At 43.3% G+C, this 22,601-nt stretch overlaps 1 protein-coding gene across 1 annotated transcript; it reads right to left on the minus strand.

The window, feature by feature from the left end:
- Positions 1 to 10,586: 10,586 nt before the first annotated feature.
- abhd15a (abhydrolase domain containing 15a) lies at positions 10,587 to 20,607 on the minus strand. The gene is made up of 3 exons (XM_056284044.1): positions 19,697 to 20,607; positions 12,485 to 12,837; positions 10,587 to 11,404 (listed from the first exon to the last, which is right to left on the minus strand). The coding sequence occupies exons 1-3, from the start codon at positions 20,249 to 20,251 to the stop codon at positions 10,735 to 10,737; spliced, it is 1,578 nt and encodes a 525-aa protein (XP_056140019.1). The 5' UTR covers positions 20,252 to 20,607; the 3' UTR covers positions 10,587 to 10,734.
- Between the last annotated feature and the right edge of the window lie 1,994 nt (positions 20,608 to 22,601).

Here is a 22,601-nt window from a genome sequence, read left to right on the forward strand (position 1 = left end):
GATGGCTTGGACATGTGTGGAGGAGAGATGCTGAGTATATTGGGAGAAGGATGCTGAATATGGAGCTGCCAGGGAAGAGGAGAAGAGGAAGGCCAAAGAGGAGGTTTATGGATGTGGTGAGGGAAGACATGCAGGTGGCTGGTGTGACAGAGGAAGACGCAGAAGACAGGAAGAAATGGAAACGGATGATCCGCTGTGGCAACCCCTAACGGGAGCAGCCGAAAGTAGTAGTAGTAGTAGTAATAGTAGATGGAGTTGATATTGAAAGAGTATCTCAGTTTAGATTTTTGGGTGTAATAATGGATGACATACTGATATGGAAATCTCATATAGCGTATGTAAAAACAAAGGTATTTAAAAATATTTCTGTTTTGAACAAAGCAAAGTATGTGTTAGATTACAAGGTAATGCGAATGCAGTACTGTTCACTTATTTTGCCATATTTTAGTTACTGTGTAGAAGTGTGAGGCAACATGTATATATGAGCACATAAAGCCATTGGTTATATATTACAGAAAAGAGCAATAAGAATTATTCATAAAGTGGATCCAAGAGAACACACCAACTGACTGTTTATTAAGTCAAGATTAATGAAACTTAAAGATGTAATTTAGTTACGGACAGTGTTCGTTATGTACAGGGCAAAAACCAGAGTATTACCATAAGATTTGCGAAAAGTATTTATTTTTAGTTCAGAGGATGAGGACCATAGAAGGAAATTAAATTTTAAACATCAATATGCACATACGTGTAATTCAGTATGTGGAGTCAAACTGCAGAATTTGTTAGAGAATGATCTAAAGGGTTGTATAAATATCTTTCAGTTCAAGAAAATGTATAGGGAATGAATAATTAGACAATATGGAGTTGTCAAGTAATGTGTTTTCAGTTGATAGTGAATTATTGTGTATGGTTTTTTTATTCTTTTTCATTTCTCATGTTGCTGTAAGTATTAGTTGTAGAGTCACTGGCTGACAGATCATCTCTTCTGTTGTTTATTTATGTTTGAGTAAGGGGTAGGCAAAATAAGATTTTCTTCTCCCTGCTCTTTTTCAATCATGGAATGTGTAATTTGAGTTGTTTGATCGTGAATTGCTTGTTTCTTTCTGGAGTTGTGCATTACCATGAGTGGAATAAATAATAATGAGATGAAAATGAAAATGAAATCGTAATTTCTAGGTTTTTATTTCCATTCCGCAAATATATAGATGGTAGAAGGACTTGGGATCCTATAAATATGGCCTATTACATCCCTCTTAGCAGTCAGATGTGCTCCTCAATACACTCTCGACTAACTCGGATTATAATTACCATGTCAACGAACCAAATCCATGATTTCTTTTCTGTTGTTGTTGGCTTGCCGTTATACACACAAAGTTAGCTCTCATCGTATTTTTTGTGTAAAAGTTATACTAGCAGGCATGAACAAGTAGCAGTCATAGCAATGCTAGCTAATGAATACCTCACAAGCACCCAAACATTAACAAGTATCCATAAACTGAGTACATATAAACACACAAAACATTAGTGACATGTGCAGTTTCCCTAATAATAATAATAATAATAATAATAATGAATAATAATAGCACCCTGAGCCAAAGTCATGATCCCTCATTGGTTTCATCCATCAAAGCTGCTTCGATCACAAACGAGGAAACACAAATGAAGCAAATAAAAAGGGGGTTAGGAAGCATTTTTAGCTCTTCTTTGTGTGTAACTTTAAAGACATAGATTCATAATATCAAGGTAGTTCAATCTGATTTTAGGAAATGTTCTGTCAGAAGATCAAAGAAGGTTGAATCAGTTCATCTGGCCACAACATTTATTGACAGATACGTTTCATCACTCATCTAAGTGACTTCTTCAGTCTAAACTGACTGCAGGTATCCCCACCCTTATAAACAATACAGTACAATACAGTTGCATAACGACCCAAACCAATGACCAGTTTCATAGTTTCATATGGAAATATGGGTGTGACCATTAACTTGAGCTTCAAAAGCCATGTGTACTATTCACAGAGGATTTGGGAATGTTTGTAATCACAGCATTGCAAGATGTATTCTTACACACACACACACACACACACACACACACACACACACACACACACACACACACACACACACACACACACACACACACACACACACACACACCGGTTCAGGGATGATTGTTCCCTCTTCGCATAGATGGCCTCTTTGACTTCCCGTTCAAACCAGCGTTCCTCACTATCAAGGATGTGCACACCTCATCCTTGAAAGAGTGGCCACTGGCCTGTAGATGGGTGTAGACTGTTGAGTCCTGGCCTGACATGTTAGCCCTCTTTTATAAGGGGTGGAGATGCCTGCAGTTAGTTTAGACTTAAGATGTCACTTAGTTGAGGGATGAAACGTATCTGTCAATAAACGTATCCAGATGAACTGATTCAACCTCCTTTGACGTTCTTACCTGGATTATTGAGCATGCATCAAGACATATCCAGGGTATTCTATGTATAGGACATATTCTATGTATAGGTGAAGTGCAATGTGATCCTAAAATAATATCTTTTTTTGGGGGGGGGGCTGTTATATCTCTGAAAACCAGGAGTGTCCTCTTGGAGGGATAGGCCTTCACACACCACTAGGTACTGGGGATACTGGTGTTAGGTACTTAACAGTTTGCTGTTCCATGTTCCTCTCTTCTTTTAGCATTTACTTTTAAAGAGTTTAGTTACAGTGCTGAGGGAAGCAAAAAATAGTCACACACACACACACACACACACACGATGGGATTCACACCTACAGTCCAAGTATTTCAGTAAACAAAGCTGATAACCTTATACCTGATACATTCATATTATAAGTTTTCTGACGATGAGCCTGTATATTCTACAGTAAATGCTACCATTGCTGCAGACGTTATGTTTATAACTGACACACAGCTTTACCTTTGAGATTTGAGAGCAATGCCTAGAGAATTAATATCTTTGTTGCGTAACTTCCTACAGCCTAAAAGGCTGGTCTTTGTCTCCACCATCAGGATTTTTGCTGTTACTAAGTTTTAATACAGTTTTCAACCACACCCAATTCAATTATCAAGGGAATCCATTAAGTTCACAATGAAGAGAGCATTTAAATTTATCAAGAAAATTTGAAATCAAAAATCAAGACGAGATTTTCTAGCTGCTTTATGTTGATATATCTCAACTGCTTCTGCTTTTTATGGTTAACACAACTCTGTAGCATTACCCAACAAAATTGTGTCCCGTTTTGTATACCTATTAAAGTATGTTAATCGGTTATTGGTTTTGGGAATTAAATCAGTCAGCTGAAATTAAATTTGACTTAATGGCCAATGAGGCGGTTCTGAATTTAATAAGCAAAGCGTTAAAGGCCAACCTAGTCTTAATGACTTAATTGGGCAGAGACCCATGAAAGCCAGCATTTAAAGAAAGGAAACATTACTCTAGGGCAAAGTTTATTAAGCTAAATGTCAACAACGAAACTGATTTAATTTAAGTGGAGGTGCACCTTTGTCAGCGTGTCCTACATAGCTGCATACATATCGAATTCTGCTTAATGTCAGCGAACCAGCCCTCCAGAAAACGTTTTGAGCCAGATAATCGCAAAAGAAAGGAAGAGAAAACAATCTAGGCAGCGTGAACCTCAAGCTTGTCATAACAATAATGTTGCCTCTTTTGGTCAAAAAAATAACCACAGATATCCAGTGTTGTGGGAAATGTTGCATTTTACAACATGGATTTGATTAAAGATTTATCACTTTCTTAGTTTTTTTTGTGTTTTTTTTTAAGAATAGTCCTACATTGGGAATATTAAAAATCACCAAAGTCACTAAAAAAAGCTGCAAACCTTACAACTGGCTATATTGAGCCTGCAGATGGCTGTTGTGTGCACACAGGGTCTCACACATTCTGCTGGAACGCACACACTTTAATTTGGTACGGATATATTCCTTTTCCTTTAATGTATATGTACAAATTAATTAAAAGGCTGATGCTAATGGGCACCTGCTACAATACATTGGTTTTATTTACACCTTACAATAACAGACTTGACCATCCTGAAATATAAACCACATGAAAATCTGTGATACCCTGTGCATTTTTAATTAACATACGTGATCCATCTGTCAGCTGTTGTTTTGTGCATATGTCAACTGAGCACTGCTCCTATACAATAGGATGAGTTAAATGCAGAAAACATTCCATCATAACCGTACAACTGTACAGTGACAAAATAAAGTGGCTTTCTTCTTTCTTTCTTCTTCTTCAACTGAGTATCTGTACAACATGTTATCTGTCTACCCATTGTAAACCTAACACAAAAAGTAAGGAAATTTGTGTTTAGTAGATTATTTCTTTGTTGTAACAATGCTTCTTGGCAATAAATCTTATATCAGGCACCTGATTGTCAGCACCTGGGGTACCAGAAGCTCAAAACAAGAGTCAATAGCAACAGCAAAATAAGCTGTTTGGCATTGGCAGAGAAGATCTGGCAAATTTTTAATGGGCGTAACCCACATACTCAGTTCTGCTGCTCATCCCACAAATGCATATTCTTTACAAATGTGGCACCATTTAAAAGGTAAATAAACAGGCTTTCCAATGGTATAAGATTTATTGTCAAGAAGCATTGTTATAGCAAAGAAATAATCGACCAAACACAAATTTCCTTACTTTTTGTGCTAAGTATAGTTGGCCAGCTAAAGTAATTTGAACATATTGAAGAAATTTCTGGTTTGGATTGCAAATTTTATTGCGTGAGCCGCAAAGTTTAAGTGCCCACAGATATGAGCTTGTGACCAGGATGTCACTGTTTTGAGCCCTCAGATCATAGAAAAAAATATGGATGGGGTAACGGAAGACTCCCAACCTCTGTTCTGTTGATAATAACCATTAATTTACCCTTCAGCAAGGTATTTAACCCCAGCCAGTCCAATGGCCCTGCATAGAGCCCAACAGGAAATTACAGTAGTAGTACTATACTTTCACTTGATAACCTGGTTATAAATACTAAAAGCTAGTTTGTCTATTGTTAGGACTTCACACCATTCTTTCTCATTATATCATCATTACAAGTAAAATATAAAAATCAAATTGATCATTACAATGCTTAGTAGTCAATACATTTGTATTATGGAAAATTAGTAGAGAAAAATAAATTGGGAATAGCCTAATGGTCAGATACAAAGTAAAATAAAATAGATTAATAGATCCCAAGGAGGCTATTGTTACAGGCTGACTGTAGCATAACTCAAATAGCAGTGTGCTAATACCAACACATATGTAAAATTATTGGCGCTAAACTTCTATATTTTCCATCTTAAGTCACACTCCTAGATTTGCAACCTTATGGTGGTGGAGGGGTTTGTGTGCCCCTGTGACCCAGGGAGCTAAGCTGTCCAGAGCATATAGCTCTTGGTAGGGTCACCCAAGGCAGAGAGGTCTCAGGTGAGGGGCCAGACAAGAAGTGATTCACAAAGCCCCTACGAATTAGCCCCCATGAAAATAAAGGCACCTCGTCTGGAATAGGGGTACTGGGGCCTGAAGCGAGTCCTGGGAGAGGAACTTGTAAGCAAGAGCCTGGTGGCCAGACCTGCCACGGGGTCCGGTCAGGCTCAGCCTGAATGAGGCATGTGGGGCTGCCCTCTGCACGTGGGGCTGCCCCCTGCAAGAGGAGGAGTAGGCGCTGGGTGCGATGCCACATGGGTGGTGGGTTGGGGTGGAGGCCCTGGCGGACTTGTGTAGAAACAGGTTTTCAGGACATGAAACATCACCTCTCTGTGGGGGAAGGAGCTGGAGCTTGTGCGGGAGGTCGAACAATACTGATTACATATAGTCAGGCTCACTTCTATGCACAGCCCTTGGCTCTGGAACCAAACTCCTGGATGGGGATTGAACTCTCTCTTTCTCCAGAGTTGCTCGGAGTGAGAGGTGTCGGGCAGGTGTGGGATTACTTGTTAACCTCCAACTGAGCACTGCTGTTTTGGGTTTTGTCCCAGTGAGTGAGAGGTTCACCTCACTGTCTTCACTGTGACTTTGGGTTGCAAGGTGGGAAATCTCTGACTGTCATGATGGGGTATGCGCCGAACAGTAGCTTGGAGTACCCAGCCTTCCTAGAGGCACTAGGAAGTGTCCGAGTGAAAGCACCATCTAGTGGTTCTGTAGTTTTACTGGGAGACGTCAACGCTCATGTTGGCAATGATGGGAAAACTTGGAGCGGGGTGATTGGGAGAAACGGTCTACATGATGTCTGTGAATGTTCTCATTCATCCAGGTCATGGTTATCCAAAGGAGTTGAATCAAGTGCAACTGGACTTGGTATATATCCGCTTCGTCTAGTCAGAAAGGCACGAACTGAGGAAGCCTCTTGGATGAGAGGCAAAATGTCTTCACGGATATATACCAAGTCCAGTTGCACTTGATTCAACTCTTTTGGAGGTCTACATGATCTGCACCTGAGTGGTGCTTTGTTGTTGGACTTCTTTGCAAGTCATAGAATGTCCATAACGAACACCATGTTCGAGCATAAGGCAGCCCATATGTGTACTTGGTACCTGAGCTCATTAGGTCAACTGTTGATAATTGACTTTGTAGTCACCTCATTAGCCCTGCACCTGTATGTTCTGGACACTCAGGTGAAGAGAGGGGCAGAGCTGTAAATTGATCACCACCTGGTGGTGAGTTGGATCAGATGGCAGGGGAGGCTGCCAGACAGACTTTGTTAACCCAAGCTTGTAGTGAGGGTGAACTGAGAACGTCTGGCTGAGGACCCTTTCTGGGAGGTCTTTAACATGCACCTCAGGAAGAACTTCTCCCCTGATCCTGGGGGAGGTTGGAGATAGGGAGTCACAATGGACCCTGTTCAAAGCCTCCATTTTAGAAGCCCCAGCTTTGAGCTGTGGTCAGACGGTCATTAGTGCACGTCGTGGCAGCAACCCAAGGACCCAGTGGTGGATGCCATCAGAGGAGGCCGTTTGGCTGAAGAAGGAGGCCTTCTCGGCTTGGCTAGCTCAGGGGACTCTGGAATTGGCTGAGAGATACTGGCAGGCCAAAAGGCATGTCGTGGCTGTCGTGGAAGCAAAAACTCAGTTATGGAAGGAGTTCGGAGAGGCAATGGAGAAGAACTTTCAGTTGGCCTCAAAGAGGTTTGGGCAAACCATCAGGCAATTCAAGAGGAGCAGGCAGGGCCGTATCCAGGCTTTTTTAGCAGGGACGGGGAGGTTCTCACCGCAATGGAGGATGTGGTCAGATGGTGGAAGGAACACTTTGCGGAGCTCCTAAACCTGACTGACACACTCTCCGGTGAGGAGGCAAGGCGAGAAGATTCAGGGGGGTCATCTCCTGTCTCCCTGACAGAGGCCACTGAGGTAGAAAGGAAATTCTGCAGTGGCAAGGCACCAGGAGTGGATGAGATCTGTCCTGAAATGCTGAAGGCTTTGGATGTTGTTGGGCTGTCTTGACTGACAAGTCTCTTCAATGTTGCATGGCGGTTGGGGACAGTGCCTGCGGATTGGCAGAGAGGGGAGGTGGTCCCCATTTTTAAAAAGGGGGACCAGAGAGTGTGCTCCAGCTATCGGGGTATCACACTGCTCAGCCTCCCTGGGAAAGCTTACTCCAGGGTGCTGGAAAGGAGACTATGGCCAGTTGTTGAACTGCAGATTCTGGAGGAACAATGCAGATTCTGTCCTGGTTCCGGAACAGTGAACCAGCTTTTCACCCTCGCACGGATACTGGAGGGATCATGGGAGTTGGCCAATCCAGTGTACATGTGTTTTGTGAATCTGGAGAAGGCTTATGACCGTGTTCCCCGGCATGTCCTCTGGGAGGTGCTGTGGGAGTACGGGGTGCCAGGTTTGCTGCTGCGAGCCATTTGGTCCCTCTATAACTGCAGTGAGAGCTGTGTCTACATTCTTGACACTAAGTCAAGCTCATTCCCAGTGGGCGTTGGACTCCGCCCGGGCTGCACTTTGTCTCCAATTCTGTTCATGATTTTCATGGACAGGATTTCAAGGCGCAGTCTGGGGGTGGAGGGTGCTCAGTATGGTGACCTCAGGATTGCGTATCTGCTCTTTGCAGATGATGTGGCTCTGTTGGCCTCATCAAGCTGTGACCTCAAGCTCACATTGGGGCAGTTTGCAGCTGAGTGTGAGGCGGTTGGGATGAGGATCAGCACCTCTATAGTTCCAAGGCCATGGTTCTCTGCTGGAAAAAGGTGGTTTGCCCCCTCTGAGTTGGGATTGAGTTACTGCCTCAAGTGGAGGCCTTCAAGTATCTTGGGGTCTTGTTCACAAGTGAGGGAAAAATGGAGCGATAGATGGACAGGGGGATCGGGGTGGCAGTGGCAGTCATGCGATTATTGTACCGGACCGTCATGGGGAAGAAGGAGTTGAGTCAGAAGGCAAAGCTCTCAATTTACCAGACGATCTTTGTTCCAACCCTCACTTATGGTCACAAGCTCTGGGTAGTAACCAAAAGAATGAGATCACAGATACAAGCGGCGGAAATTAGTTTCCTCCGCCGGGTGGCTGGGCACACCCTTAGGGATAGCGTGAGGAGCTCAGACATCCAGTGGAGCTTGGAGTACAGCCGCTGCTCCTTCACATTGAAAGGAGCCAGTTGAAGTGGTTCGGGCATCTAGTTAGGATGTCTCCTGGGCGCCTTCTGGGCACAAACAACTGGGAGGTGACCCCGGGACAGACCCAGGACACACTGGGGGATTATACGTATATCCTGACTGGCCTGGGAACACCTTGGGACCCCCCAGGGGGAGTTGGTGGATGTGGCCGGGGAAAGGAACGTCTGGGCTGTCCTCCTCAGCTACAACCGCCCCGGTGCCGGATAAGCAGCATAAAATGATGATAATGATGATGAGTCTGTAAAAACTATAAAAATACTACAAGCTTAAAATGTGAGTTTTTAATGCTTGACATCACTTGGGTGATTGTTACCATGGTTATATCAATCTTACTAGTACAAGTGTGCATGTTTGAACCATGTGTATGAGCTGTTGAGCCTGCCTGGTGATGTACTTGTGTGAGAGTCTGTCTATATGCGTATTAGCACAGACAGGTCCTTTGGCTGTCTGAGGGAATATGGCGCAGTGGGGACAAATTGAGTTGTATGTCTTCTTAGAGCAGGAGCGCGCGCGCGCGCACACACACACACACACACACACACACACACACACACACAGTTAAGGGGAGAGAGAGTGCTATTTTAGGGACTGTCTGTTGGCATCAACTCATCACCAGCAGTTTGCCAAGACCAGAGACAATCAATTTAATAGCTTTAGTTTCACAAAGGACATGTTTGTCGCCGCAATGTATGTGCTGTGTGGTGTAATATAAGACACAATATAGAGTCAATAATTAGCTTTTACTTACCTGAACTGACATAAAAACCGTTAAATGATAGTATCTCCTCATCTTGAACATATTCTTGTCCATACACTGTAATGTTTTTTCATGACCATAAAGAGCATTTTATTCAGCAAAAACTATATATTTCTATGCAGTCACGAGTCAACACATTGAACTGGTACATTGTATGTTTATAAGATAGCACAAGGAAAAGTGTTTTACAGCCACATCTCCTGCCTCCACCTCTACTGAACCCTAGGACTTTCCCCTGCCAATTATACTCTTCAATGCCTTTATAAATTGTACTATTACTTAATGCACACAAAAACAATCAAACAGTGTATTTTCCCTGCTTAGTGCTACTGAAACACTATAGTGCTGTTTTTGCCATTAGATGATGTACTCTCAGAGAGCCTGTGATGCCACTTCCTGGTGAAAAACCTACCACATTGCCCTAGAATCATTAGACTCAGGGAAAACCTTGAACTACAGAGTTAGGAAAACCCACAAACTGGTTCCACCCAGCCAGTTTAGTGAAATTTCACAACCACATGAAGGCTAAATGGGAGTTCATTCCAGCTAAACTTAGCATGGGCACAGGGAGACATATCCTAATAAAGAAGCAAATCATTAACAACAAAAGGTTAAAAACTCTCATTAAGGGGTGCTTGCAAAGAAAGCAGCTTCGTGACATTTAGTTCAAATCATACATACGTCTTGGAATAGTTTAACCTTGACACCCAGTGCAAAAAAAAGAAGAGATAATTTAGCTTTTCAATAAATAATCTAAATCAATAAGAAAAAACAAACAAACAAACAAACAATGGGACCAGTGTCAAGGGGTCAGTTATCTCAAATGATAGGTGAGTGGTTTGTGTCTTTGTAAGAACGTATATAAATTGTGCTTGGTATGTGACTGTATCACGAAAAGTGTTTATCAGTATAACATATATACAAGTATATATATGTATGACACAAAAGCTGAGGCAAAATCCTTCAGCCAAAACTGTTGGCAGTGGAGAGACTTGCACGGTGGTCTGTAGAAAAATATCAATACATCAACTTGAAAGTTAAGTTTTAATTTGTTGTGTTCAGTAGTGAGTGTAATGTCTGACCGAAAGCTTTGAGTTAAGCCAAACAAAGATTTTATTTAGGATTTTCTGACTAAATTAAAGAGGAGAGAACAAACACAACTTCCTCCTGTTCACTTCCAGTCAAACGTAAAAGCTTTCACGTTTCACTGCTTCTCTTCCTGTGCGCCAGGTGTGTGTCATAAACCGGCAGAGAATGAACTGAGTCCCTCCAACCCCAAATGTAAATTATATCAAAAAGCACTTAATTTAGTCCTTTAACCTCGATTAACCCTGCTCACCGTGTATAGGACCTCTGCCAGTTGTAAATGGCGTGGATATTATGCGAACACGGCGGAACTCGTTTACATGTGCTGACACTGCGGTGTCGGAAAACCTTCCCTCCAGTGACTCCCCCCAAACCCCTCCTCCTCGCAGCGAGCTGCTTAACTCTCTCCTCTGCAGCGAAGAAGTCTGTGGTCGCCCGGAAAAATTCGAGCAGAGCCCGGTGGCTCCAGCCGATTTCAGGGCTTCCGGTCCCACCGCTGACACAAGATGGAGAATCAGCGTCACCAACAGAGCCGGCTGTACTAACCGTGCTGCCACCACTGGCCCATGTGGCGAAGCTACAGTGACCTCCTCGGCTGGTTAGCAGGAGAAAAAAATGGGGGTTGGTCTCGAAGAGTTCCAAAGGTAAGGTTGAATGTGGGCTACCACGAATCGGGTCATCCTGAGCGCACACGCTCAGAACAGGGATGGCGACTTCGTCCACGTCCCTCAACGGTTCGTTGCGTTCCCAGTATGTGTCCCAGTTGCCTGAACTGCTGATGGTGCTGCCCCCTGCTGAGGCCACCATTGTTGGGCCTTTCTGAGCTGTGTGACAGAATAATGCCTCCTCCAGGCCACGTAAGGAGCAGCTAGAAAACAGGGCGTCTGTCTGTATGGACTCGCTCATTACTGTCCTGTACCTATGCCCGCCAAGCAGACACAGAAACATAAACACATGCGGGGACACACGCACGCACGCGCGCGCACACACAAACACACACACACACACACACACACACACACAAGAAGGAAGAACCAGTGAATCAATTTGAAGAGCTACATGGCGCTCATATTACCTGTTAGCATTAATTTGAGAAACCTCACTCAGGTCATGATGTCCCTGAAGATCAATGGCTCGGCAATGAGCAGGCAATCTGTTGCTATAGCAGTGTGGCTCTTCTAGCAATCAGCTGAGCACATATGCAATCAATCATTCGTGTTTGGTACTTTCAGCTATGGTCAAACTAAAATTGAGCAAATAGCGGTTTCCACCTCAATCTCTTTTTGTCTGCTGTGCTGCAATTTTGAAATGACAAACTCTGTTAAATGGCTCTGTGAAACATTTTTATCCTTCTCTTCCTTCCTTTTGACACTGACAGATTTTCAGAGGACGAGACTGGAAAGTTTGAGAAGATTTTTATCCCTTTACGTCCCGATTCACTAGGCTTATTCTCACACGTCTGTCATGTTTTATAAGTCATATTTTTCTCTCTCCATCGGAACTATTCCCCATCTTTGCTTTCCCTATCATCCCCCAAACCCAAGGGTTTCCAACCTGTTCATGCCGTGACCCACATGTGGAGATACTTTTTGGCCTGTGACACAGCAAACATTTTGTGAAGCAAAATTAGCAATACATTCTCATTACCTGTCAAAAAGTGAGCTAATAAATAATCCTCTCTATATTGTTAATCAATGCAGTATCCCCATTTTCCGCATTCTGTCAAGGCCTACTAATTATCGAATGAAATAGACAAGGCATGTCAACATTAAACCTTATCCTAGTACAATTTTGGGATACAATGAAATCGTAACATTGTTTGCATTGACTTAAAAGTAATTTTTGAAGCGGTGCAAATGAATGTATTTTTTTTCTCTGTTGCTGTTTATTGTGGCGTCCCGCGACCCACCTGCCCCCTGCTGCGACTGACTTCTGGGTTGCCACCCCTAGTTTGGCAAACACTGGTCTGACCCACCCTTTTCCCAAAGTTGTTCTTTACCTGCTGAGGCACATCTTCTGGTACAGCACCAGAGCCCAACGGATGGGCCACCACAGCCCGTTCTCAAACCAGCTCTGGCAGCGAAACACAGGTGACAGACAGACGGCCGCAGTCACGTAACTTGATGATCCACACTCCCCCAGGTAGGACAGGAGGAGGCCCGACCCAGTGCTCTCACTCACTGCGTACAGCCTCCCAGCCGGCTGCCTGTAGCGAATGTAGCGCACGGCCTCTCGCAGGTCTCCGGGGTCGCCAAACTGCTGCAGTTTGAGGGTGGTGAGGGGCGTGCTATTATGGCTGCGACGGTTGAAGACAACAGGGAGGTAGCCGTGATACAGTGCTGCCTCACAAAGCTGCAGAAAAAGAAGAGGGACAAAAAAAGAGGAGGATGTGTCTGTGTGTACTTAACATCTTTGGTTGTGCTTAGACTTGCAGATAAGTCTGGCTTGCCTGAATGTAAACTACAGCAGAAGGTAGAGAAGATAGGAGCGTATTAGAAATAGGTCATTCACTGTGGTTCTGTACTGATATTGAATTGGTTTTAAAGTTACAAAAAGCATGATATAGTATATGTTCATCAGGAATAAACACAACCCCTTCAAATATGAGACATTTAAAAATGTATATATGATTTAAGATATACCGCCCGAGGTAGAACATCCAACAACATCAACCATAAATTTGAAAATGTCTAAAGTACATTTTATGCAGCTAATACTTAACTGTAATGAATAAATAGAAAAAGGAAGCAGAAGGAGGGGGAGGAAGGGGAAGGGATGAGATGTAGCATGCACAAAGTGCACAGTTGCACTTCGAGATCATCCAGCTCGTAACATGCATTGTCACAGTTGTCTTTCACAAATGTGAACATTCTGTGCTAAAATAATGCTACACAATGTTAACAAGAACAACATCCAAAAATAGCCCTTGCAGAAACTACCAGCCAGTCCAATACTCTTACAATGTATTCACTGCAAAGGACATAGATGCAAAAAAAAAAAGTATAAAAGTGAGCAAGAGTCAGGCCAGAGCACTTAGCAAAAAGGCCACGGAAGACTTACTTAGTAGACACTCATTCATATTTAACATTTGGGATAGCTCCAGTATCACATAGGCTTTAAGAAACCAATACTTGCAGTTACAATCTCGATCACTGGCCATAAATTTCTGTCAAACCTCAATGAGACCTTAATATGTACGTTTGAAAGAAAGCATAAACCGTGCCTCACCAGACTGAGTCCAACTGAAGTAGGCTATCTATCAACACCTATATTGAAAACATTTCATCATTTCACATCCTGGCGCAGAGGAAGAATCCAGAGGGAGGATAGTGTCCCAGCCTATGCCTTAATATACAAAACTGTTATAATAATGGTGATGTCACAGCAATATACGAGTTGAAACAGAGAAAAGTTGAACTGGAAAAAAGTTGAAAAGATTAATTAAGTATCTGGAAATATTCTGAAGGTTGTTGTTAATGGAGCCTCTTACTGTGCACATTACAGATATCGAACATTGTTTACCCAGGCAGAAGTGAGAGATCACAATTAATGACTGGACTTAGCTAGCACATAGTAATATAAGGAGAACACTGAAACTGATTGGTATTTCACTTTGAGTGTGCCGACAGCAACATAAAATGGAGTACGAGCCGTAGCACTTCACTACATTAAATATTTACTAGCTGAGAAAAACTGCAGTAGCATTAATGCCAGGTTTTTTATAGAAAAAAAGGGCTTACCAGACCAAATACATGAATACAAATGTTCATCATCGTCATCATGAGCATAATTTATTCATCCATGGACTTATCCATTCATTGATTAATATATTCATTCCTTCACTCATTCATGCTCTGCTTCCAAATCTCATTCAGTACCTCACCACCAATCATTTTCATTCAACGATTGTACTCGAGGGATTTCAAATAATTATAGGTTGCTTTAACTTGTTTTAATTTTAAGATTGTGGAGATATACTGGGAATCAAGGTGCTCCACATGTTTACCTGCACCTGAGACTCCAGCTGCAAATTCAGTAGATGATAAGTGGAATTGATGAATGTTGCCGCTGAGATTAAATCAGATTAACTGCATGTTAAATGGCTTTGTACTGGCCATGCCCATGAGCCTGCATGATAAACGAATACTTCAGCTTTAGTTCCTATCTATTGGATAGGAAGTATTAATACATCCATCTACTTTAGAATGCATTTGAAAAAAAATGTAAATGTTGTAGCGATGCATTCTAGGGGTGAATGATCTCGTATGCAAATCTTGGGATGTGCATCAGCAAGTCAGCACTGAAAACTTTAAATATCCCCACTCCCTGCCTAAACACATTTTTTCCCTGTATTTATAAGTGGATAGAAAAAAATATAAATATAAAAAAGCACCAGCATATAGCGCAAAGACATTCCAAAAAATGCTTTCCTAAATGAACCTGGTGAAGAGTTTTCACATTTATCTTATCTGTCAGACCAGCCTGATCAAGGTACGTTGTGGAATCTGTGTGGGTGCATTGTTGTCCCAAAGCAAAAAACCAAAATATAAAAGTAATTCTGGATGTTTAGCTGTTCGTACCAAGACTATTCATTTAGCGACGTCTCTTTGGTTTCCAGGTTTGAGCTGTAGAATGGGTCACTTGCTGACTCCTTCAAGGACGATGTGCTGACGGACCTTACAATCATTAATATCACCAATACTGCAGAGATGATGCTGTGCTTTTGTTAAGTCATTGCTAGTTTAGTTCTTGTTTATGGTTTTTTTTGGGGGGGGGGGTTTCCCCTCTTTTTCTTCTCTCTCTTTTTCCTTTTTTTGGTCTTTTGTACTTTCTCATTTGTATTTATTTTCCTTAAAGAAACTCAATAAAAACTTTAAAAAAAATAAAACCTTTAAATATCCCTGAGGAACGGCAATTGAAACCAGACATTTCCTCACAATCAGACCCTACAGTCAGTATACTTCAAACTGTGTTATGACTCAAAAACGGGGAAGGCAGGCTATCAGTAAAGACAGCATCCCTAGGGTTCATAATGTTACATTACCAACGTTAATCAGTTTCCGCTCAGGGATGAATAAAGTATTTCTGATTCTGATTAATGTTATCTGTCATCTCTGCAAAGACTACATCAGCAGACTTCTGCAGTGTTACTCATAAACTGTCAAGTCGATGAGGAATTCCTGGACCAGGGAATCAGTGTACACCCACACAAACCCTCATGCCCCCCCCCCACACACACACACAAGGTGGCATTTAATCTTCTAATATCACTGTTCAAAATAGTACGAAAGAAATCATCGATGGGACCCATAAAGTATGAGGCATTGGATATACTTCTGTTACAACGGTCCACTTCCAGTCTATGCAGTCAAACATGAGAAATACTTTCAGAAGTATGTCCTGAAGAATAATCATATGCGTAAGTATTCATACATGCATATAGATTAGACAAATGTAATTACTGTACCCTCAACAAGAAATGAGATGAGGCTGATTTTTCTTCAAGTTTTGTAAGTTTTCAGAGGCCCTTATGACTCTGACCAGTTCATCCAGGTCAATTTGAGGTCCAAACAGTGTACAGCTATGCTATCATAGCCATCAATGGAGTTGGTTTTCAGTTTGGAGCTGATTTGAAATATGTGAACTATTTGGCCACAGCGTGTCTGTGCTGGGCTGTGAAGTTCACACAAACATGAGAGCCAATCGGCACAAAAGTCAGAAAACATGTAGCCTACGCCCTGTTTGCTCCCTGGTGCTCTTCTCTCCAAGACTGCAGCCCTCGAGACCAATATGCCCCGATCACCCTTTCAGCCTGTGACCTAATTGTCTCGATCTCATCCTCAGATAGAAATTTCAGGTTTCTTGATTTCATTTTGTGGAACTAAGCTGATGATAAATTACTCATTATGCTCATTTCAGCTAAAAGGCCCTTAGACTATGTGATTTCAATTAAATATCAACCAAGTTAATTGAAAAAAAGAAAAGAAAAATGTCTTCCCCTCAGTTCCTCCCGCTGCCTTGACGCTGTGATGTGTGAGGGTTTGTGAAGGTCTGAAGTGATGTTGGTGTGTAGTGTCTACCATTATTGAATTTGGATTTTTTAACTCACTGCTCTTTTTTGATGCCTGAATCGCAATTAAGTAAGAATTGAGGAATACAGAATTTGGAGAATTGGGAGAAATAAAATGGTGTATAATGATACAGACAGTGTCATAGATGGTAAGGCGTCATGTCAAGTGGAAATAGAGATTTATGTTGGTGTATTTAAATCCTATATAATCATAGCATGAAAGATCTGCAAATTATTGTTGATTACAAACTTGTTCTCACTTTTGGCCTTGGCCTGGTCAAATGGTCTTAACCACTAAACGTCCTAGTCTTGTCTTGAAAACAACCCTGCTCCCCACCCAGATTGGACCGTAAGTGGGAAAGATAATACTCAACAAAAATGTCAAGATTGTAAAAATGTCCCTTTTGCTGCAGCTGCAAAACTCAAATTTTGCCTGTGAGTATTGGTCTGAAGCTAAAGCTGCCCCCCCCCACCCTTTTTTCTCCCCAATAATATCTGGCCAATTACCCCACTCTTCCGAGCCATCGCGGTCGCTGCTCCACCTCCTCTGCTGATCTGGGGAGAGCTGCAAGAGGCATGTGGTAGTTGCATGCTACCACATGCCTCCTCCAATACGTGGAGTTGCCAGCCACTTCTTTTCACCTGGCAGTGAGGAGTTTCACCTGGGGGACATTGTGCTTGGGAGGATCACACTATTCCCCCTAGTTCCCCCTCCCCCCTGAACAGGCACCCCAACTGATCAGAGGAGGTGCTAGTGCAACAACCAGGACACATACCCATATATGGCTTCCCACCTGCAGACACAGCCAATTGTGTCTGTAGGGACGCCTGGCCAAGCAAGCCGGAGGTAACATGGGGATTCGAACCAGCGAGCCCCATGTTGGTAGGCAATGGAATAGACTGCTACGCTACCCGGACGCCCCAAAGCTGCTTTCTGAGTCTTCTTTATAACGTTTAACAAGAAGGGAAGCAGTAGATGTTGCAGGATAACAATGATGTCCAGCTTCTGTGTATGTATATGGCAGCATGGATGAAAATAATCTCATGCCACTGTGTCAGTCAGATACACCATATATTTCTGCTCTCTTCCTTAAGGTGATGACCTCTCTTTCGAGAGTATAGCTCATTAGTGGAAATGGTTCACCAATGTGTAGGTGCTTTGTCAAAAAATCAATGAAGTATAACAGATGCTTGGAGAACTTACTGCCATACACGATAATCATAAGCTAATGAATAAGGGGCTGCGAGTCTCCACATCATTACAGATTTTAAACATGAATTGCATCTTTCCATGGTGTCTGAGCCAAAGATGAAACTGGGTTTTGGTGGTGGAACGTCATTAATATGTGAGCAGTTTATTTTACTGTTGAGATGGAGAATATTTCACCGGGTGAGAGACCGAAGGAGGAAACCTCTAGGTTCTCCAATTACAACATTGTTCTCGTACATTTTTCACACATAATGTGTGAATAAAACTGGGTAAGAAACAACTGCAGGATCGTGTAGCCCTGTTGTCTGCGAGTTCAGCCCACGGGGCTCATATAAAGTCTTCCATCACTCTGCAAGTTTATGTGTGATAATCCCTTCAGTGCACACAGGCTCTTATTCAGCTAATGCAAGGAAAGGATAACGTACCTTATATTGTAATATTCAGTAACATGAATGGATGGATGGATGGATGGATGGATGGATGGATGGATGGATGGATGGATGGACAAAGACACCATAAGGCTGACTTTGTATCCTTCCATATTTGATTATATCTTTTATATTTAATTTCAATGACTGAACCACAGAGCAGGCCACTGCATTGCGATAACTATCACTGTAAGTAGGATGGGAATCATACTGTGTTAAATGAGGCAAGCAAGCTCAAAAAGAAATGGGAGGAGAAACATGAATGATTTAGGTGTTGGCTCATCCGTGGATTCTTAAGTCGAGAAAATGTGTTCTCTAAAAAGCTGAGATGTAAGCCCACACAATGCCCAAAAGTGTCATTTGTCTTTTGTTTCTCCATTGGTTGTCTATTTTCTAGACTCGTACATGCAAGCACATGCATGCACATGCACATACATGCATGTACGTACAAACGAATTGATGTGGCAACCTTGTGGCGCCTCAGCCTACCGTGGGTAAGCTACAGCATCAATAACAGCCCTCACGTGTGCCTGTACCCCCCCCCCAACACTTTTTGATCGTGTATTCCAGGCGCCTTTTGTTTTACACTGCTTTCTCCCTTGCAGGTTCATAACAGGGCTTCTGTTGCTGGCACAGGGCTGTCAGTCGACAAGAGTGTAAAGAATTTATTTACCAAGCTAAAAGTAGGGGAAGTAAGCTACAACTTTCAGAAAGCCATCAGGAAATCATACGCAGCAGAGCTGAATCTCTTTGAGCCCTCAAATCAAGCAGTGCCTTGTTAAGCCTTGCTCAGTGTTATCACAGCTGGTGTATTGTACACCAAGACAATGCTGCCCCTGTAACTGCTATTGTTTCCTGCATCGCTTTTCCTCCTGACTGCTGGAAGCTGAAGCAGTAGTGTCTGTTTAGTCTTGTGAGTTAATGGCCATTGGGATTTCACTTATGCACCACCAAACATATTTTTATATATATATGTGTGTGTGTGTGTGTGTGTGTGTGTGTGTGTGTGTGTGTGTGTGTGTGTGTGTGTGTGTGTGTTTTCGGGTTTTTTTGCATCTTCTATGTCTTTCACTATAATGACAAGTTAAGATTCAGGTTTCTGATTTTGGATATTGGAAATTTATTTTTTCAATCCTCTTTATTTTAGTTTGAGGGCATTCCTCCTTTGATTAGATGGTGACGTGTAGTGCAAGAAGACATGTGATCGTTTTGCAGCCTAATGGTTGTTCAGTTCTTCAGGTTACGCATATAGCAGACAATTTAACCACCCAGGTTATATATTCTGTTCACTCTTAGTGACAATTTGCACTATTAGACTAAATGTTCTGCCTAATTGTCCATGAAAATGTTGTTGCAATATAAGCAGATACATTTGACACTTGGAATTGTATCATCACACAGGAGGGACAATCTGATCAAGGCTGACACAATGCCGCCTCGTTTTGGAGCTACATACCATAGAGCCACAGTGCACAACTCAGGAAAAACATACATGCTTGTTACCTTGAGCACATTTCTAGTGATCTTTCCAAAAGAGTTTGGGACGATCAGGAGGACGGGCCGGGTGGAGTGACTGGAGGTCCTCCGTCGCTTGTGCTGCGAGGTGCCGGCGGGTGCCACGGCCCAGTCCAGGGCCACCAGACCGTCGTCGCTCATCTGCAGGTTGTCCCGCACGAACTGGACGGGACTGTGGTAGGGCCAGCACACCTCGTACAGGGACTGGAGGAGGGCGCTGGCCCGCCACGTCCAGCCGACACACGGCGAGTAGCTGCTGAAAGCCCTACAGTGCTGGAGGAGGTAGTTGGCCAGCGCGGACGGCTTGCATATCAACGCCACCGCGCTCGCTTTCGCGTCGCTGTCATCACCGGTCGTGCCGTCTTGCCCACTCTCCAAGACCCATCTCTCCCCAGTCCGTTCTTTCGCTGGGTGCCGTGTAATTCCCAGTCCCCGCTGCGGCGGCGCGCCCGCCTGGCTCTCCGTGCCAAAATACTTGGGGGCCCCCGGCCAGACGAGAGCCACCAGGATCACGATGCAGACACCGACCATCCATTCCAGCATTGACACGGTCGAGGTATCTCACAGTGAACGAGTACGCAAGTTAGAGGCTACTATCACTGTACCGTCGCTATCGAAGCTGGAGTTGTGCTCTGCAGATCTAGGTCGCACGCATCCCTCGGGAGCATGCTATAGTGCAGGACTCGTCGGTGAACTTGGATGAACGTGTGGCTCGCCGGATCCGTTCATCCGTCGGGTTTGAGCGGGACTGTCGGTGCCAACCAAAGGCGCACCGCGTCGTCGTCGATGCAGGCATGCGGTCGGGATAACGCGTGCGTCTTCTTAACTCTCGGGTGGCGTCAGGGTCGGACTCGGTGTTTCGGGTCTGTCGGCGAGCGAGGCGTTTAGTGGCCCGGACGAGCGGCCGATGCGCCGCCGTGCGTCAACCTCAAAACGGCAAACGATCCGGTTAAAGGCTGCGCGTCTCCGCTGCGAGCGTCCTATATGCACGCCTCCCATCAGTCCACACACACACACACACACACACACACACACACACACACACACACACACACACACACACACACACACACAGAAGAAGAAGAAGCGCGGCAGTGACACAATAAAGCAATAGATTTTTTTTCCTGACGCCTGTCACCTAACAATAAAATGTCTACAGTGTTGCTACTAAATTATTCACCAAGCATAAAGCTAAGCTGCGCACACTGTACCAACCCATAGGCTGGGTCCAGGGTGTTATGCAAGTTTACATTTCAAGCAATTCATCAACAATACAATAACTGACAGCAATCCAGATGAATGGCAAGACCTCTTCAGCTCCACAGTGACACGTCCGCCTGAGCGTTTCGTATTTCATCCTCACATCTTAAGAGATGACTGAAATGCCTTTTCACAGACATGCATAAAGTCACTGAACAGCAATTCTTCTCGGTCACTAATAATTGCTTTTCAGGGTTTTAAATCACACGGCTGCAGTCTGTCTCGATGCATGCTCAATAATCCTGGTGTAGACAGGTGCAATATATCCATAAGGTGATTAATTCCCTAGTCTTCACGCCGTTGACATATATGCCCTTGAAACAATAAATTACCCTTAAATATAGTTTCATTTCATTCCAGGTATAGTATGATGTTGACGTGCTGAATTCACTTGTAAAGTTTTACAACCGATTCTGTGGCAACAGATGCAAGTTGCGGGGGGGGGGGTAGAGAGTGAGAGAGAGATAGAGAGAGAGAGAGTGAGAGAGACAGACAGAGACAGAGAGAGAGATGGTACACAAACATTATCAGGTCCAAGAGTTCATTTCGAAGTGCTCACTTTGGCTGGTTCTATGTTCAATGTAATCTTGTTGTGTTTAAGAAAGAGACAAAAAATGCAATAAGACCTACGTGCAACATATTACTGAATATAAATATTCTGTGTATTAAAGTTGTTTTACTTCAGGCATTACTGACTAACACCCTAATTCTGCAGCTATAGTAACGCTGCACTGTATGCAACAGTCTCCCAACTCCTCAGCTCACATGATCAACGTCGCACAACTTGTCCGCTGAATAACCAAAAGGTGTACATATCAGGAAGAACAGTGACATAAGCATTGTCTGAAAAATTAATTAACTGTTATATCTGTAAAAGGACGTTGTCAATATATGAAGACTATCCAGAAAGTGTCTGTTTTTCCTCCGCTGAAAGTAAAACAAACAAGGGAGGACAGGGCATTTGAGGGCAAGGCTGGAAGAATCTGTAAGCTTTCAAAAGCATTAACATAAGCTTCACATACTGGCACACAGCCATTGGCCACAAGTTGAACTTGTACATCTGTAATTACCGGCATAACATTTCATTTGGTTACTTACAGAACTGAGGCAATGATACGTTGATGCCTTGATTGGTCAGAAACTACAAACCATTAATTACATTAGACCGTTTTGAGTTTTTTTTTTAAGCACCACATTGCACCTTTCCCTGTCTGTTTCAGAGGAAGAACTTGTTGTTTTGGACACATTTGCAATGGGTGGCAGCATAACAAAGCCCCGGAGCCTGCCAACGGGGATGCAGACCAGTCGTGAGAGCAATCAGGTGTGAACAGACCAAGTTGGAAGCAACAGGACAGTGGAGCATTGTGTATTTGTCCCTGTTCACAGGCTCATACACTCCTTAGGATTGGGTCGATAAAACCAAAAACAAACAGCATGATGGCACATGCTGTAGTAATGAGTGGAAAGTTAAGATCAACAGTTGGCTTGAAGAATCCATCTATATACCATCAGACATGGGTTGGATGCCAGGACAGAACAGATTACAGCTGGTGCAAAGGAGAGTTGGCTGGGAAGGTAGTGATTTGTCCTGACTCCCTCAGAATTCAGCTCCTTCACCAGTCTCCATCAGGAG

This window comes from Lampris incognitus, chromosome 7, assembly GCF_029633865.1.
Source record: "Lampris incognitus isolate fLamInc1 chromosome 7, fLamInc1.hap2, whole genome shotgun sequence".
Classification (NCBI taxonomy): domain Eukaryota; kingdom Metazoa; phylum Chordata; class Actinopteri; order Lampriformes; family Lampridae; genus Lampris; species Lampris incognitus.